The sequence below is a fragment of the Antedon bifida genome, chromosome 5, assembly GCF_963402885.1.
Source record: "Antedon bifida chromosome 5, ecAntBifi1.1, whole genome shotgun sequence".
NCBI lineage: Eukaryota > Metazoa > Echinodermata > Crinoidea > Comatulida > Antedonidae > Antedon > Antedon bifida.
This window is the reverse complement of record NC_136230.1, coordinates 14,782,560-14,803,331: the sequence shown is the minus strand read 5'-3', so window position 1 is coordinate 14,803,331 and position 20,772 is coordinate 14,782,560. Positions and strand designations below refer to the sequence as shown.

General features: G+C 29.7%; 2 protein-coding genes across 2 annotated transcripts in view; one reads left to right on the top strand and one right to left on the bottom strand.

Annotated features, from left to right (window-relative positions):
* LOC144843358 (uncharacterized) overlaps positions 1-20,772 on the top strand; it is an 851,823-nt gene that overhangs the window by 110,523 nt on the left and 720,528 nt on the right. The gene's annotated exons all lie outside the window — the stretch shown is intronic.
* Positions 573-9,403, bottom strand: LOC144842380 (organic cation transporter protein-like). The gene is made up of 10 exons (XM_078698829.1): positions 9,341-9,403; positions 7,425-7,528; positions 6,109-6,263; positions 4,640-4,808; positions 4,100-4,229; positions 3,416-3,501; positions 2,581-2,789; positions 1,514-1,622; positions 954-1,163; positions 573-645 (listed from the first exon to the last, which is right to left on the bottom strand). The coding sequence occupies exons 1-10, from the start codon at positions 9,401-9,403 to the stop codon at positions 573-575; spliced, it is 1,308 nt and encodes a 435-aa protein (XP_078554955.1).

Below are 20,772 nucleotides of genomic sequence, written 5' to 3'. Positions count from 1 at the left end.
ACAAAGTGTCCCATGCAACATCATCCATACATTAAAATAAAATATACAGCATGTACATCAATAACCATTATACAGTGTATTATTAAATCATTAACAAGGCAATAATTGGCTAATTTGATTAAATTTTCCAATACTCTAAATATGCGTACATTTTTTTTAAATTTGAAATTTAATTTTCTAAAAAGGCGAATTGCTGCCTATTCTCATGTTATTCCATTAGAATAGGCATCAATTCTCCTTTTTAGAAAATTAAATAACGCTAAAAACAAGTCTAAATTTAAATCATGTGAAATACTTACAAGTTAATGAAATGCGCTTAAATTAAACCTATTATATGGATTTTCATTAATTTTTTGGGATATATTCTATAGAATACCTAGAAGTACTGATACAAATTAACATCATAATGTTGATTAAAACACAGTGTAAGAGCGTTGAATATTTAATAAACCTTATCACCCCAATTGCTTTTATGAGCAAGCCACAGGAGACTGGATTATTTTTTTTTTTGGGAACTGCTGTTTTTTCACGTTTTTACGGAAGTCAATCATGGTACGTCGGTGTAACCTTTCTCATGATATCAATGTTGTTTGTGTCATAGCTTCTTTTTCTCCTAATTCTGCTGACGATAATTTTGTCACAGATCTGAAAATAAATTATAAAACGTTAATATTAATTAATAATAATGGACATTAAAAAGTGTAGAAAATGAAGTGAAAGAAATTATACAAATACACCCAATGTACGGCTGGTTAGTTTAAACTAAAATAGCTATTTTACGTTTTAACATGTTTGTTCAGACCATGATATTCAAAAGTGATCGTATTCCAGTAACATAGGCATACGTGCCCTGATAGATTAGACATCTTACTGAACCCATTATGTTTCAATGACTGCGGTATAGTTGTACATTCTGAATGCAAATTTTGAAACATTTGCAAACAAACCCTTACATTCTAAGTTGTGTGACTTCATCCATTGTATCTGGTAACTTTCTATTGGCAGTTTCGGGTAAAAGTAAAACAAGTACTCCAGATGAAATGGCTAATACACTGAATGTTAACATTGCAAGTGGCGCCCAATACCTTGACAGGTGGAGGATATATGGTGATAGGATGGCTCCAATCCGACCAGATGTTGAACAAATACCAACAGCAACTGACCTATTGCCAAATGAATAAAGCAGTATATTAGTTTGACAAAGATACATTTATATCATATCATTACATCATCATCATCATCATTATGGAAAGAAGAACATATCAACATTACAATAAAAAAGAACTAGATTATAACAATGCCAAAATAAAAATGATGGCGAGAATCATTGTTTTCTTCTGTATGAGTTGAATAGGGGAGTAAAAAGATGATGTGCTTTAAGTCTACACCTCATGACGTCGAATATATAATTACAATTATTAGAACAGTTGCTCGTTTAACACAGTATTTAACTTTTTTTCAATTGAACTAGACTAGATATAACCACTAAATAGAAGAAAATAATATTTCTAACCGTATATTAGTTGGATAGAGCTCTGCAGTATAGAAAAATATAATACCGAATGCAGCGGTTACTCCAAACTTTCCTACCATCGCTACTGTCAGTCGTCCTATTCCCATTGCTTTTCAACAAAATAAAAAATATATTACAAATTCAATTATTGGTAAAAACAAAACACAGTGATGTCTTGCTATATTTATTCATAAAAAATCAATAGGTGATTCTAGTACGAATCACCAATAATTAAGACGAACTTTTAATTCATAGATCTTCTTCATTGGCTACCAGTTCATCGCAGGATTAAGTATGAATTACTCATAACCACATTTAAAGCACTACAGAATATTGCTCAAAATTATTATTTGAGTAGAATCTTGTATCGTATTAAACAGCTCGCTCACTTAGATCATCAGATGATACTATACTGCTTAGAGTTCCATCAGACTTTGGACAGCTGGAGAATGTTATGGGAAAGTTTACCGCGTACAACAAGATCTTCAATGTGGTCACCATTTGAGAAGTTAATTAATAGAATAAAACGTATACAAAGGAAAGCAACAAGGATAATGATGTTTAGAAAGGTTCCTGGGACACATCTTATTTGTATATATTGAAAGTGCTAGAATTATTATCTATTGATGACTTGTTTAAATTACATAGACTTTTATTAGGACTTTTAAGTAAAAACAAAACACATTACATTTTAATTTTAATGTGTAATTTAATTTTTTTTTTTGTAATGTGTGCTGAAATGTTACTTTCCTCATTCTTATAATAATGTAGTATATTAAAACTACTGAAAGGTGTTCGAGTAAGCTTTTACGTTGGAATTCGAAAGGTAATACTTTCGAAAGCTAATTCTGTATTTGTTTCCTTTCCTAGACTATGGAAGCAAATACCAAATCCTTTAAACAAACAGTTTAATTACCTTAGTATCACTAGTTGTCGTAGACCTTAATGGAATTTTAACTTGTTTTATTCATTCTTTAGCATAAATGGTTTTATACATGTATGTACTGCAGCTGTGGGCATTATAAATTCTTTTATTATTATCATTATTGGTGTTGTTGTTTACTTACGAATAAAAATAGTCAGTAAACAAGCAACGCCACCGAGTAACAATGTTGCTGATAAAGATCGTCTGCGTCCAAAATAGTCCAGAGCTACAATACTCAATGCATAGGCTGGTATCTCAGTAGCACCAGATACAAGAAAAGATATGTAATGATTAACGCCAAAATCAGAAGTACTCAGAGAGAGGCCAAAGTAGGAGATATTAACAGCAATCCTTAAAAAAAAACAATATATATAACAATTTAAGAAAATTATTATTATTAAAAATAGTCACGGTATTGATAAAATTGAAATATATTGTCGCCTTTGACGTACGGTAACTATTGCATAATACTAACACGCTATTGATAATCAGCCTAGTCTATCTTCTAGCAAACTCTAGTTTGCAAACTTGATTTTGGAAAACTGCTGACAACCATCATTAGAAGAAGTTTGAAGAAGGCCTGCAAAATGACAGACTCCAGTAACAGCAGGCAAACAAACTTCTCCAAACAATGGTAGATGCTAAAGTATTAGACAGCTTTAGTTTGACAATTTCGATTTTGAACAAAGGAAGTTTTCCAATGTCTGTTAGCGGAAAATTTGACAAAACTAAAGAAAACTATTTAGTTTGCAGAAGTTAGGTCGTCAAAAGCCTCCAGTAACTAGTGTCCAGCAGGCACAAAAACATCTCCAAATTGTTAAGTAAATTATGCTAGTGTAGAATAAGCTTTAGGAAAGTGGAGACTTTATAAACCTTTATTTTTCAGAAGTTGTAAAGTTTGCTTATGTAGACGTTTATTGTTTCCTATGAAAAAAGGGCGTGCACATCAGGTAAAACATACTATAAAAATAACTTACCAGCATAACATGACATTAAATGTTCGCTTACAAACTGGCCATGGTCTAAATAAATCAAGAAACGACATGAGTGAAGATGGTTTACCCTGAAAATATAAAAGTTAAGTAAGTGAATAGAAAAAATGTTATAACTTACGATTAAATAATAATTATATCCTAGTATAACTAAGAATATTTTTCCGCAAAATAGGTAGGTGCGTTTTCATTTAAGGAAACATACATTTCTTTTGCTGTTGATAACTAATGAAATACCCTTGTTTCGTGTGTAGGTGTATACATTTTTCAATCTCTTTTCTTCATATTTTTATCGTTTGTCTATCAAGGAATATCAGAACAAAAAAATAAGGTAAAGGTGTGTATGTTGACTTTTAAAAAGATACGAAATAAGATACATTATACATTATACATCTTCACCGTTTATAAATTAATTCCAGTATTCAACTCTGGGTGGTTTGTAATTTCTCTATGCCTCTTAATATCCGTTTGTTGTTAAAACCTCTGTATAAATTGTAATTATTTTACCATCAGGAAAAAACAATAAAAAACATTTTGTATCTTGTATGTGAATAAATATTATTATTACTGGAAATTGTCAATATTATAAACAATCATTGTTTTAAAATTAAGAAATATTCGACAACGTTTCATATACCTGATATTATTTGTAATAACTTTTATACGTACAGTGTGTTCAGAAAAGTGAAAATCTGTTGGCAAATTAACGTTGTTTACAGTTGCTGCCTTCTCAGTTATCTTCTTTGCTTCATCATAACTTTTTTGAGAAATCAACCACCGTGCTGATTCTGGAAAAAATCTTGAAAAGAGAGATTATTCGTATTTAAAGAGAGTAATTTCGGTCAAGAATTTGAGCGAATGCATTATTTATTGTTTTGTTATAAAACTAAAATAATTTTCTTTTAGGCCTATAATGTTAAAACATATTTTAGTTTAACAAAACAATAATGTATTTGTTAATTCAGCGTATTTGATAGCTTTTAACATTTTCATACATGTTTTACCATTACACTGGTCACAGTGCCAAATAAATGAATGGAGAAAAAATGTTAATCACTTCAATTTACTTTCGCTCTTTGTATTGTATTATTTATAATAATTACAAAGAAAGGGCAAAACTCCTGTTATGGACTTGAATATTTGACAATAAAACAATAAAATATGCAAATAGTGGAACGGTATTTATACAGTGTTGTAACTTTCTCTTACGGTATATAAAGAAAATATAATAGCCCAGGTACACTAGCCACAAGCTGTAAAGTTCGCCATTCACGGATAAAGTATGCAAGTCCTGCCATGATTATTAGACCAAATGCAAAGAAGAATTCGATAACAAGTCCAGCATATGTTCGTTTGGAAACACCGACAGTCTCAGTACCTAAAGAGAATCGATATAAACAATGATTACCATTATTATAGTGTATTAGTACAGTTTAAGGGCAATTTATACAGACGATTCGAGCGGTTAGTGATAGGTGGAAAACTTGTGCTTGTCCCAGGTTGAATTTGTATCTATCATGAGCGGGTTCCACTCAATCGCTCCTTGTTTTGTAAAAGGTCATACGAAATAACATGATTCTATATAGGCTATTTTTGTTTTCCGCTTACCGTTAACGATCGTTTGTGTAAATTGGCATTTAGTATACTTACATTAAACTTTTAAAGGGTAGCTCCGGGAAGAAAGTAACTATTGTTTATAATTATATTTTTTCGTCAGCGTTAAAGCATAATGTATGTAGGCATACGGCTTTGAAACATCGGTTCTCGTCAGGTCACCAAAGTTAAGCAACGTTTGGCACGGTTAGAGCTTTCACAAGAATCTGGGAATATCGGGTGCTGTATATAATTTATATATGAAGCTTGCTTCCATTAGGCATTTGAAATCATAACTGCTGACACTTATGGCAGCCCCTGTTCAGACATATTGGTTTATGCAGGGAAGAGTAACTCTTCCCTGGTTTATGCGTCTCATCTGGTTAAGGTGGGCACTGGACTAGTGAAGCACTTGATCAATGATAGGACCAAACAAGGTGATTTTTTCATCCATTATTCACATGAATGTAATGTAAAACTATTGTTGTTGTCGTTCGCTAAAGACATCGACTAAAGAAAAGTAAAGCAGAGCTATGTTTAGCCTCAAGCTACTATTTCAATATGTTATTGTGTCGATCTTTGTTGAAAATACAGTAAACTCGATCTACCATAATTATCTAATTAATTAATATATATAATATAATTAGGTGATCTGCACTGAGCGAAGATTATGCATATCGTATTAGTTTTAATAGAAATATTATGGCAGTGATGGAAGATCTGCACAGAGCTCCTAATGTAAAAAATGTTCACAAAAACGTATAACAAGTGTAACAACAAAATGTAAAAATTCCATTTCTAGTGCATTGGTTGTAATCTTTTTCGTGTATAATATTATTGAAAATGATTTTGACCAAATGAATTATTCAATCTGTAAAGATATATTACCGGTAAATGCAAAACCTTTAAAATGCGCCAAGTCTGTATTTAACTTGCTCTGTTGACATTTTGCGGTTAATAATATTTATTTTTACATTTTTTGCTGAGGACATTTTCAGTTTGTTTGCATTTGTTGAAATTGTTTTCATTTGCGGGTTCTAGAGCATGATGCATTATAACTCAAGTTATAGATTAAAATACTCTACCTATAACAAAGGCAGTGATGAAAACAGCAATGTTTGCTGCCGCCGTGATGAATCGCAACGCCGTGTAAGCAGCAAACGATTTCACAAAAGAAGTTAATATTCCAGAGCCACACTGTAAGCCTACAGCTAAAAACAAAACAGGTTTCCTACCAAACCTAAGAAGAAAATTAAAACAAAAATGCGTATTTGTATCATTTAATAAATTATAATCCCAAATACAGTGTCATTTATCAAACAAGATGCAGTGCGGAACTTTGGTGAATACATTGAATTACTCAAAGAGTCATTTTCTAAATTAGCGTTATAGCTAAAATATCATATTATGTAAAATAATTTTAACAAATCAATTAGTCAAGAGTTTTACTTTACTTTTGTTGTATTGCTCCATTATCAGCACCAATGGTCTGATGTAGTTCCATTGTATCATATTTGTTTCAGAATGTTACCAATTTTTATTTTAAACCAGTTTAATGTTTAAAAAGTTCCTTTTATTCAAACAAAGCAATATTTATAAGTATGATAAACATAATACAGTAAATAGTTTTGTCATTGTGTCTAATGGACCAAATAAGCTCAAAGAGCTTTTATATTGGTTCCATCAGGAAAAACATTATTAGTAAAATGTGGATCAATATACAGGAACAAAGAGGGGTTACAGACGGTACATGCACTAGAGACAAAGGGTATAAAGCTGAGTTGAAATATGGGTTTTATTGTGATATTAGGTATTTTTGAATTTGTATTTAAATGTGATGAAAGTATGGTCAAGTAACTAAACTTGTTAAGGGAGTCTCATAGTACGGGTCCTGTTGAATGATTGATTTTAGAAAGTTTCGGCTGAGTTAGATTGGACATATTTACATTTCGGGTATTTTAGCTGTGCAGCTCATTATTCTTTAGAAAGAATTCTTTTTATTGTTAAGTCGATATATGAAAAAGGATGTCTGTAATTTGTTTATGTCAAAGATATTTGAGGTTTTTAAGTCACGGAAGAGTGACATATGCGAACTGTGATTTTGATTATTGAGCAATTCAATGGAATTATGTGTACGGTTACAACATTCGTTGTTTAGCTCATAACACCAACAAGGATGTTTCATTTGATATAACAACACAAAACAATAAATAATTGAAATGTTCTATTAAATAAGCGTTTAGTTGCAAATAAATTTGACATATGAATTTCGCAATGATAATATATAAGTAAGACCATTCATCAAAATCTACTAACTACATATACCCCTACATTTAAAAACTACAGACAGACCAATAAGTCGCCGGTCGTCTGTTCAGTTAGGAAATGCTAAAATACTTACTTGTCCGCTAAAGCTCCAAAAACAAGTGAACCAACTAGTGTTCCAACAAAAAAAATTGACTGTGAAAGCGATGGCTTTGCGGCCTTTTCACAGACAAGTTCAAACTGAAATTATAAACAGGAACTGGTAAAATCAAGATAATGGTTTACAACTGATAAATTAAAAGAAAATGTTACAAGTACGTGTCACGGAAAAATGTCAGGGCAATTTACAAAAAAAGCCACGGCAATTACATTCCACCGTAATATCGACGTCGTTAAACACTGTTTGGTAATAATATAATAACGTTCTTGTTTATACATTTTCATTACAAAATTTGATACTTTAAATGATTTAATAAAATGCAGTGAGCTGTACAGCATATATAAATAAAATTAAAAATAAATGATCCTTGTTTATTATCTCTTTCTTGTAACTATCTTTCAACATTCGTATTTTATTTATTCAAACATTCTGAATAAGGCATTAGTATTCGACTTATTTTGTGCCGATCGTCGTCTTTCCTATCCACAACAAAAAGTAATTCTTTGTTAAAGTGCACAACAACATCTAGTCAACGTCCAGATTCAGGATGAACCAACTTCTCAGGCGAACCGAGATTCGCCGAATTTCTTATGGACTAGTGATTCTACAATTGTGCATGGTATTCGTTTAGTTAACTTTGATTTGTGTGACTCGTTATAATCGTATCACATGCATCATTTGCCAAGATACCTATTTTTTGCTCTTTACGATTATATATTATAATGTGCAGTAGGTTATACTTTGAGATTTTATTCAGTGTCTTCATGAGCTCTAACAATGTCACCTACCAACGTAATAACAAACAAAGGGGAAAAATATGATCACCACAATCATTAGGACGTCATTAGTAGAGCGACACTCATTGAATATACTTTCGATCGTGGTTTGTACGGTGGCCTGTAAGCGTCACGGCAACTTTCAAAAAATATACGGCAATTTACAAAAAAGCCACGGCAATTTAAAAAAACACGGCAATTGAACAAAAATACCCTGGCAACTTAAAAATGGTATTTTTGTTCAATTGCCGTGTTTTTTTTAATTGCCGTGGCTTTTTTGTAAATTGCCGTAATATTTAAAAAAAGTTGCCGTGACACTTACAGGCCACCGTATATTTGATAACCCTGACCCACTTAGTTAGGTTTCCGGTAAACCTAAATTAAATTTGATGTACTATCTAACTACTGTTTAAAGATTACCTAATACAGCGTAAAAAGATACGTTCGGGTATTTTTTTCAGAGTGTCATTTGAATTTAAAACGAAATGTTTGGAGTTGTGATAATTAGTTCACTGGATGGCCTCGGCATTTATACTCACAAAGCATTCATTTTTTTTGTCTTGTGTGGGGTCGTCCAAAAAGAGAAATGCAAAAGTTTGAAAACTAGATAATAAGGATGATAGCATGGAATGACATATTTAAATGAAAACCGTAAGGTTAGAGTCCATACACTGTGCAAGTCTAAGATGCCATTTTGGCTCTGTGTGTATGTGAGACGCTTCATACCGATGTCATGTTATTATAATACTACTACTTCACAAAGAATTCATAAGGAAGTGAAATGTCTTGTAAGTAACGCGGTATGTGCCAAGTTTATGACTATTATTCGATATTTTAACAAATATATTGACACATTATTGACATTTTCTTGGCCTAATTTTAATTCCTATAAATGTCATACCATTTGGCCTACTATCATAAAAATTAGAGTCATGGACTCATTCATTTTAATAAACATTTCATGAAAGATGTTATTGTATAATACTGACAATATAACGTTGCAATTTATACTTATCCCATACTACAAAGTGTAACACGGAAAGCATCTCACTCAATCGTGCATGATAAAGTGACCATCAAATCATTTATTTTTTTAAATGGTTAATACAGTTGAACCTCCGTGAGCGTGAGTGGAGATTCTGTCCCAGCAATCTGTTCCCAACCACATAATGCAGTCATTTGATCAACCAATCAGAAAAGTTTCTACCACCGTATGCCATTCAACTCACATCAACGCGTACAATATCTCTTAAAATTCTCTCATACAATAATGTCGACATTTAACCCTCACTGGAATATTTTTCTAAAAAAAACCCCTAATTCTGTGATAATTTTGTCGTTAACGGATGGGTTTGTATACTAGATAATGTGCTCTAACCATTGTACGGGAGGTATCTCCCTGGTTCGATACGGTGTCCCTAGGAACCTGTATTACAAAAAGAAACAAACGCGTAACTAGAATTCTTATAGGGGTTCGTATTTGAGAAACAGTTGATTCGTTATTAGCAACAAATTACGATTTCGATTAATTATATTAAAATATATAAAACAGCATAATTTGAAATACACTAAGACCGTGGTGGGCGACGATTTTTAACAGAAGACACGTATAGCGCGACTGAGCCATTTATAGAATAAATAAAAATTTGTCAAAGTTCCAGCTTGGAATTAATTAATTATATAAAATATAAGATAATTGTTCGAAGCTCAATACACTGATTCCAGTGGTTAGTGGTGGTGAGATGATTTCTATCACCTTATCCCACTAGTGCTGAAGCAAGATAATGTTGAGACTTTTACCAACATTACGATATCATAGCATATCATAACATGCATTCTTTTCTCTTTCTAACAAAACTCTCAAGACTTTATGTGTAACTCCCTTCATACCGCCCAAATCAATATTTTGCCAACAGACCAAATGTAAGCTCTCTGCTGAGGCCTATTACAGCGAATAGGGGGAAGGCGGGGCAGGATGGGACACATTTTTTCAAATCACTTTATTTCATTTTGTCAACAATAATTCTGCTGTTAAAGTTGACAATACTAACGGTGGTATCTGTGAGAGTTAATCATAGAACATTATTTATGTATCACAAATTTATTTTATATCCTATGAGCGATCATGAAAAATATCTTTTTTGTCCCATCGTGCCCCAGCCTCCGGGGCAAGATGGGACAGCTAAATTAATATGTAAATTCCAATGTAATATTACTTGGGGCATGACGGGACACCTACTTTGGGTGGGGCATGCCCAAGTATAGTGTCCCATGCTGCCCCACCAACAGTAATAGTTTACCAAAGTGAATGCTATGTGTTTATCCATGCATGACTGACCAATGTCCATTTAGATGAATACGTAGTATCTCGCCTTTCTAAAAAAACATTAATTTTGAATGAATATGACCAGTTAAAAACTTTCAGTTGGTGGTTAAAACTTACTGACCAAAATTGTGTAGTTCGCTAAATCATTTATTGGTAAAAAACTAAAGAATTACTTGTTTTTTCTCGCTGAAATTTTCTCAACACGAATATTATGAAGACTGTAATAAAGCATGTAGAAATAACCCCCTCTACTCTGTTAGCCTTCGAAATAGAGCCATGTCCCATCCTGCCCCTTGTCCCATCTTGCCCCGCCTTCCTCATGTTCTTTCATTAAAAAAAAAAAGAAAGGTGAGAAAGAACCATTCCTTAAATTGTGAAACACCTAAATGTCCGTATTGACTTGACAAGATCTAAATTTTTATTTATATATATATATTTTATATTTTGCTTAATTTAACATATCAGTTATTTTCTATTTTTCAAATTTTCTTATTCGGATTTTTAGTCTTATGTAATTAATTTTATTTTTTTGGTTTTTCTTTTACTTTTCTGTTCTTGTTGTTTTTTGTATATTGTATCTGTTCTGAGGGCCCCAAATGATCAGCAAATGCTGGATTGATCACCCTCATTAAATATGGTTTAAATAAAATAAATAAAAAATAAATAAATAAACAAGGAACACAAAATGAGGCATCGTTTATAGTAGAAAGAAAGGTACTTCAGACAGAAAATGTTCAGTCAGCCATGACTTTGGTGAATTTCCTGATTACGTAATATCGGTCTAGTCAGTCGTGGTTATAACAATGGTTAACAATGGGGATAGTATTAGACAATAGAGTATATCATTTCACTAGAAAAATGCCGACATAATCCAAAGACATAAGTTATTTGATCCGGATATTATAACAATGACTAAAACAAAAAGATAAGAATGAATGAATTTAAATAATAAGTATGTCTTGATTGAACTTTACCGACAGGTAATTAACCATCTTCCGGATTTGTTAACATTGAAGTAGTGTAGGTAAATTTAAATGAGGGTAAGTATGCTTATTGCAGTACATATGCATTTGTTCCGAGAAATGTTAACACATAGGAACATCGGCAATATAAACAAAAGGTGTATTATATAAGTTAAAGTGGCGGTAATTTTAAAAGATTTAAACAAAAGGTGTTTTAATATAATTTACAGTGGCGGGGTTTTTTAAAGTTAGGCCAAGGTGTCGCGGTATAGCCCGGTAAGGGTGTTCGAGGAAGTGACGTCAATTAATCCTAATTCAGTAAAATTAATAAAACAAAAACAAAAACAAAAATTAAGTAGGGACGCTACTTACTATAAACTTAGTGTATATATACTGGAGTAAAACATCATTTTGGCTGAAAAAAATTTAGTAAATGCCGAATGTAATCTTTTGGAAAACGGAACGGATTGATGATCTTGAATTGAACAATTTTGGAAATGGGAGTACCCACTTACGCTACAGCCTGACAGACTTAGCATATTCAACCAAAAACCAACAACTAGTTACTATGGGTTCCGTGATTGAACTTACTATGGACTGTGTGGGGAAGCTACTTAATGAAACAAAAGATACACGGCGCTTCGACACAATGTTCCGACAGGAAATACAACAATGACAATTGACTGAAACAAATTCAGTAAATGCCGAATGTAATCCTTTGAATGTTTATAACTCTCGAATATTTTGTCATCTTTACCTCATTCTACAACGCTACAACCTGACAGACTTAGCATATTCAACCAAAAACCAACAACTAGTTACTATGGGTTCCGTGATTGAAATAATTGATCTTACTATGGACTCTGATGTCGAAGAAGATGTTATATAATATAAGCAGTGGTTCAGAATTTGAAGACAAAGACATACTAGCTATGACTGGTGCCTATTTTACAGCAAAGGAGGAGGAAGAGATGAGGGAAGAGATGGGGGATATGACGTGTTTAATGGCGATTCAACCCCCACCTCCAATGAACGTTGATTTCAATAATGTATCTAATACTGAAGAAGACGAACATTATAGATCGAGAATAATTTCTGAAGAGGAGAGGATTGTATACGACGACACGTCATCGGTAGTTGACTACCACCTATTTCTGGCAAGAAAAGCCGATGTAGAAGATGAGGTAGAAGATGGGGTGTTTGCGGAAGAGTACCTGAACCCTGTGCTGGAGGCGGAGATTAAGAAAGAAACTACCGAACTTGAGTACAAAGAGATAATGAGAACAATTGAGAAGGTTTTCATAGAAGAATTTATATTCATTCTGAAGGACATGGTTTGAACGTTATAACTTTCACGGCTCAAGATATGAACAACTCCTAACATTTTTTCGACCAATTCTGGCATTGAAACTTATGGACAATAGCGCTACCCATTTTGAATGGGCGCTAAACTACTTTCATTTACGTTGTATAAATGTTGATGCGTTTGCTAAAGCCATAAAGTTGATTACAAATGATTCAGAACTTTTTAATAAGATTCTTTACCAATTGTAATTTGTACAAATTTAAAATAATATCTTAACACTTTTTTTAATTAATGTTACATTATATTTTTATATTTCTTATTTCTTTTCGGTAAATTTATTATTATTATGGTTGTAAATTATATTGAAATAGAATATGTGTTAAAATAAAGGTTGTGTTTTTTCTTTTAAAAGCAACAACAACGAAAATGAATTTGATCTTTGCGTGTTATTTAAGTATTTTATTTATTTTTTTTAATTTTCATTTGGGTGAATGAGGGTAATGAGTATGGATGAGTACTTAAGAAAAGTATATTATTACGATCCTAAGCATCCTGATAGTTTTGGTGGTGTGGACCGACTTTATCAAAATGTAAAATACGATTTAAATATTACCAAGAGACAAGTTCAAGACTGACTGAGCAAGCAAGATACATATACATTACACAAATCCATTCAACGTAAATTCAAACGAAACCGGGTACTTGTAAGTGTTATTGATGAACAATGGGGAATGGATTTGGAAAAATAACGTGTATAAAATTTGATTCAGACAAACTGTTTGACTTTAAATTTCCAAAAATCAAAGGAAGTCAATTTTGAAATAGTTGGTAGCATGGTACAAGGAATCGGACTGGAAAAAATAACAACAACTAATCCTAACAAAATAACCCGTAAACCAAAATCTCACTCTCTACCATTCAAAAACAACATTTTTGATGTAGCGATTTTTTCAAGCGGTATTGTCATGAACGTATTGAAAAGAAAATAGTTTTATTGTCAATGATTTGTCAAGTGTTTTATTTTAATTTCAATTACTGTTGTATTGTATTTAGTTTTACCCGTTCATGTTGGCATGATCAATATTTGCTCAAACTCCATTTTATCGTTATGTTTGTAGTATTTTAGAGCTTCCCGACCATCGTAATAATGATATAACTAGAATTCGTAACCGTGTGTTAGATTCCACGCGTATTATATACATATTGTCTTACTTTAATTCCTTCTCTCGTTATTCACCCGATGTAGTTTGATCAAACAATTGTACCTGAGCCTGAAAGGTTAGTTGTTATGGTACAAGGAATCGGCCCGGAAAATAATTTGTTTTCTTTTCTGTTAAATTATTATTATGTTTGTGAATTGTGTATTGCAATAGATTTGTTTAATGAAATTAAATTAATTAGGCCTATGTTTTGACTTAATTTACTGTCAGTGTAAATTTGTAAAAGTAGTTTTCCTACTTTAATTCACGGTAAATTTATTTATCGACTTAATTTAATTTGTTTTCTTTTCTGTTGTTGTTAAATGTAATTGCAAACACACATAATAAATGATTGTGATTATAAATATTCTGTTTACTTCTTTTAATTTTAAACAGTACAATAGATCTGTAATGTAAAGTTATATTTTATATATAATAAGTAATATTACAAAAATAAACATACAAAATGTATAAAGCATAGATTAATTAAATTTAAATACAATTTCTTTATTTCAAAATGAATTTCATTTTCTACGCGTTTTCAATTTTAAATCTTTTAAGAAAGACACAATAGGTACTGCTAAAAAAATAAAACGCACACAAAAGAAAACAAATTTGAGACGCACGATATGTAACGACGGTTTCAATAAAAAGGCATATTATAAATGTAATTTTTACCAAATTTATAAAGTAAAGTGTTATTATTGAGAAATATACATTTTAGATAAATGATAACACATCTAAAATTAATTAGAGAGATCAATACAATATGGTGTTCATAATAATGTTTTGATGACTAGAGGAAACATCTGAAGACATTCAACAAAAAACAAGCGTTAACACCATACCAGTCACTAAGAATGCTACTACTCTGAAAAAAAAAAAACATCTCCCTTCAAGCACAGAAACAAATTCTGAACGAAAATAAAAAATAAAAATAATTAGTAAACGAAACACGCGCATTATAAATAAAATGAATAATTTAAGAATATTTGTTAAAATACCCACGAACAAAAAAAAAAAAAAAAAAGAAACATACTAACCGATTTATCGTCATTACGAAGTTCAAATAACGAAAACTTTTCCTTGAAAATTCCACAAGAGACACGTTTTACATTTTCTAACTGCATTTCAGTGTCACATTGTTTCGCAACACATGTACATAAAACGAGTCCTGTCACAAATCTGCCGACATTTATTTTTTTATCGCTCATCATTTGTTCTAATACATAATACAGCGCTTCCGAAGAAATATCTTTACACAATTCTAACACATTAAAATTGTTTTCCAACTCTTTACAAGCACGAATAGTACTCTGGATGATGGGTGAATCCAAAACAATTAACCCCGTCAATTTATATTCAATGTATTCTAAAACTACTTCCTCTAAATCAACCATAACGCTCGACAAAACAAATGATAATGGATGTAATTACCAAGAAAGTTACAACTTAAAACATTTATTTTTGTTTTTAAAAAGAAGTTGTAACATAGAAACTAATTTTGTCAGGAAATGTGTTTTTATTATTTATGTGATTTATTTGTGTTTAGAAAGTTACAACATTAACATTTAATTTTGTCAAAAAAAAAATGTGAATATACGGAGCCGAATGTAATTTTTAATCCTTAGTATAGTGAGAGATTTTATATAAGAAAAAAAAAAAGAAAAAAAGAGCGAACGGAAACTAATGATTGCAGATTAGCCATATAGAAATGGATTGAAATTGGAAATCCACATGATCAAAGAAAAGAAACCATTGTTCCGACAGAAGCTAATGACAATTACAAAGGATGACACAGTTTGAATATAGTAATTACCGTAAAACATAATTAAATGTTGTCAAGATAGTTGTCAAAAATAAATAAAATATATTATACTGAATTTACTTTGTACATTAGGGTTGTTGTTCATTTATGATTGTGAAAAATATACATACGAATAAAACAGCTATATATATATATATATAAAAAAAAATAATGATTCAGTGTTATAATTTTATTTACCTGTCATTATGTTAAATAAAACATATTCTAAATTAAATTTATATCATGTTAGATATATTTTCAAGAACATTTGTTACATAAAAATAAATTTGTAAAGAAATTTGTTACATAAGATAAATTTGTTAAGAAGTTTATATTTGTTACATAAAAATAAATTTGTAAAGAAATTCGTTACATAAATTTATTTTTTACAAGAAGTTTGTAACAGAAAATTATTTTGCTAAGAATTAGTTGCATCAATTGATTTTATCAACCGTATGTAACATAAAGAATTATTTTGTTGAAAAAAATATTTTGTCATTCAGTCCATTTGTTCAATAGGCCTAGTTCGTTTAAGTTTTTAAGAATTATTTGTGTAATATTCTTGTGTATAAGAGAATTTATTTTTAACCTTTGTAATTATTTTGTAAATATCATTTATGCAATATTTTTGTGTGTAAATATTTGAATTTATTTATACTTTTTTGTATGGAAATAATTATACTAATATTAAATATCATTATTTGTTTATAAATTTATTTGTGATTATAGATTTATTCTTTATAAGTATGTCGATTAATTTCAGAATCAAAAACTTGTTACATAAGAAAAAAAAAAAATGGTCATGAAATTCGTTAAATAAAAAATAATTTATCAAGAATCTTTTTACATAAATTTTATTTTATCATTAAATTTGTTACATAAAAATAATTTGTCAAGAATCTTTTTGCATAAAATTTATTTTGTCATTAAGTTTGTTACATAAAAAAAAAAAAAATTGTTTCATGAATCTTGTTACATTTTTTAAATTTTTGTTTTCAACTACTTATATGAAAATGAAAACAATGTTAACAAATACCGAGTTACCGGAGGAAGTCTGTCCGCTAATCACCGCGGTGAAAGGTGTTACTAAACGCCCAGTCATTGTCATTATACTGCGTTCTTAACTTGAATTTTCATATAAGTAGTTGAAAACAAAAATTTAAAAAATGTAACAAGATTCATGAAACAATTTTTTTTTTTTTTATGTAACAAACTTAATGACAAAATAAATTTTATGCAAAAAGATTCTTGACAAATTATTTTTATGTAACAAATTTAATGATAAAATAAAATTTATGTAAAAAGATTCTTGATAAATTATTTTTTATTTAACGAATTTCATGACCATTTTTTTTTTTTTCTTATGTAACAAGTTTTTGATTCTGAAATTAATCGACATACTTATAAAGAATAAATCTATAATCACAAATAAATTTATAAACAAATAATGATATTTAATATTAGTATAATTATTTCCATACAAAAAAGTATAAATAAATTCAAATATTTACACACAAAAATATTGCATAAATGATATTTACAAAATAATTACAAAGGTTAAAAATAAATTCTCTTATACACAAGAATATTACACAAATAATTCTTAAAAACTTAAACGAACTAGGCCTATTGAACAAATGGACTGAATGACAAAATATTTTTTTCAACAAAATAATTCTTTATGTTACATACGGTTGATAAAATCAATTGATGCAACTAATTCTTAGCAAAATAATTTTCTGTTACAAACTTCTTGTAAAAAATAAATTTATGTAACGAATTTCTTTACAAATTTATTTTTATGTAACAAATATAAACTTCTTAACAAATTTATCTTATGTAACAAATTTCTTTACAAATTTATTTTTATGTAACAAATGTTCTTGAAAATATATCTAACATGATATAAATTTAATTTAGAATATGTTTTATTTAACATAATGACAGGTAAATAAAATTATAACACTGAATCATTATTTTTTTATATATATATATATATATAGCTGTTTTATTCGTATGTATATTTTTCACAATCATAAATGAACAACAACCCTAATGTACAAAGTAAATTCAGTATAATATATTTTATTTATTTTTGACAACTATCTTGACAACATTTAATTATGTTTTACGGTAATTACTATATTCAAACTGTGTCATCCTTTGTAATTGTCATTAGCTTCTGTCGGAACAATGGTTTCTTTTCTTTGATCATGTGGATTTCCAATTTCAATCCATTTCTATATGGCTAATCTGCAATCATTAGTTTCCGTTCGCTCTTTTTTTCTTTTTTTTTTTCTTATATAAAATCTCTCACTATACTAAGGATTAAAAATTACATTCGGCTCCGTATATTCACATTTTTTTTTTGACAAAATTAAATGTTAATGTTGTAACTTTCTAAACACAAATAAATCACATAAATAATAAAAACACATTTCCTGACAAAATTAGTTTCTATGTTACAACTTCTTTTTAAAAACAAAAATAAATGTTTTAAGTTGTAACTTTCTTGGTAATTACATCCATTATCATTTGTTTTGTCGAGCGTTATGGTTGATTTAGAGGAAGTAGTTTTAGAATACATTGAATATAAATTGACGGGGTTAATTGTTTTGGATTCACCCATCATCCAGAGTACTATTCGTGCTTGTAAAGAGTTGGAAAACAATTTTAATGTGTTAGAATTGTGTAAAGATATTTCTTCGGAAGCGCTGTATTATGTATTAGAACAAATGATGAGCGATAAAAAAATAAATGTCGGCAGATTTGTGACAGGACTCGTTTTATGTACATGTGTTGCGAAACAATGTGACACTGAAATGCAGTTAGAAAATGTAAAACGTGTCTCTTGTGGAATTTTCAAGGAAAAGTTTTCGTTATTTGAACTTCGTAATGACGATAAATGGGTTAGTATGTTTCTTTTTTTTTTTTTTTTTTGTTCGTGGGTATTTTAACAAATATTCTTAAATTATTCATTTTATTTATAATGCGCGTGTTTCGTTTACTAATTATTTTTATTTTTTATTTTCGTTCAGAATTTGTTTCTGTGCTTGAAGGGAGATGTTTTTTTTTTTTCAGAGTAGTAGCATTCTTAGTGACTGGTATGGTGTTAACGCTTGTTTTTTGTTGAATGTCTTCAGATGTTTCCTCTAGTCATCAAAACATTATTATGAACACCATATTGTATTGATCTCTCTAATTAATTTTAGATGTGTTATCATTTATCTAAAATGTATATTTCTCAATAATAACACTTTACTTTATAAATTTGGTAAAAATTACATTTATAATATGCCTTTTTATTGAAACCGTCGTTACATATCGTGCGTCTCAAATTTGTTTTCTTTTGTGTGCGTTTTATTTTTTTAGCAGTACCTATTGTGTCTTTCTTAAAAGATTTAAAATTGAAAACGCGTAGAAAATGAAATTCATTTTGAAATAAAGAAATTGTATTTAAATTTAATTAATCTATGCTTTATACATTTTGTATGTTTATTTTTGTAATATTACTTATTATATATAAAATATAACTTTACATTACAGATCTATTGTACTGTTTAAAATTAAAAGAAGTAAACAGAATATTTATAATCACAATCATTTATTATGTGTGTTTGCAATTACATTTAACAACAACAGAAAAGAAAACAAATTAAATTAAGTCGATAAATAAATTTACCGTGAATTAAAGTAGGAAAACTACTTTTACAAATTTACACTGACAGTAAATTAAGTCAAAACATAGGCCTAATTAATTTAATTTCATTAAACAAATCTATTGCAATACACAATTCACAAACATAATAATAATTTAACAGAAAAGAAAACAAATTATTTTCCGGGCCGATTCCTTGTACCATAACAACTAACCTTTCAGGCTCAGGTACAATTGTTTGATCAAACTACATCGGGTGAATAACGAGAGAAGGAATTAAAGTAAGACAATATGTATATAATACGCGTGGAATCTAACACACGGTTACGAATTCTAGTTATATCATTATTACGATGGTCGGGAAGCTCTAAAATACTACAAACATAACGATAAAATGGAGTTTGAGCAAATATTGATCATGCCAACATGAACGGGTAAAACTAAATACAATACAACAGTAATTGAAATTAAAATAAAACACTTGACAAATCATTGACAATAAAACTATTTTCTTTTCAATACGTTCATGACAATACCGCTTGAAAAAATCGCTACATCAAAAATGTTGTTTTTGAATGGTAGAGAGTGAGATTTTGGTTTACGGGTTATTTTGTTAGGATTAGTTGTTGTTATTTTTTCCAGTCCGATTCCTTGTACCATGCTACCAACTATTTCAAAATTGACTTCCTTTGATTTTTGGAAATTTAAAGTCAAACAGTTTGTCTGAATCAAATTTTATACACGTTATTTTTCCAAATCCATTCCCCATTGTTCATCAATAACACTTACAAGTACCCGGTTTCGTTTGAATTTACGTTGAATGGATTTGTGTAATGTATATGTATCTTGCTTGCTCAGTCAGTCTTGAACTTGTCTCTTGGTAATATTTAAATCGTATTTTACATTTTGATAAAGTCGGTCCACACCACCAAAACTATCAGGATGCTTAGGATCGTAATAATATACTTTTCTTAAGTACTCATCCATACTCATTACCCTCATTCACCCAAATGAAAATTAAAAAAAATAAATAAAATACTTAAATAACACGCAAAGATCAAATTCATTTTCGTTGTTGTTGCTTTTAAAAGAAAAAACACAACCTTTATTTTAACACATATTCTATTTCAATATAATTTACAACCATAATAATAATAAATTTACCGAAAAGAAATAAGAAATATAAAAATATAATGTAACATTAATTAAAAAAAGTGTTAAGATATTATTTTAAATTTGTACAAATTACAATTGGTAAAGAATCTTATTAAAAAGTTCTGAATCATTTGT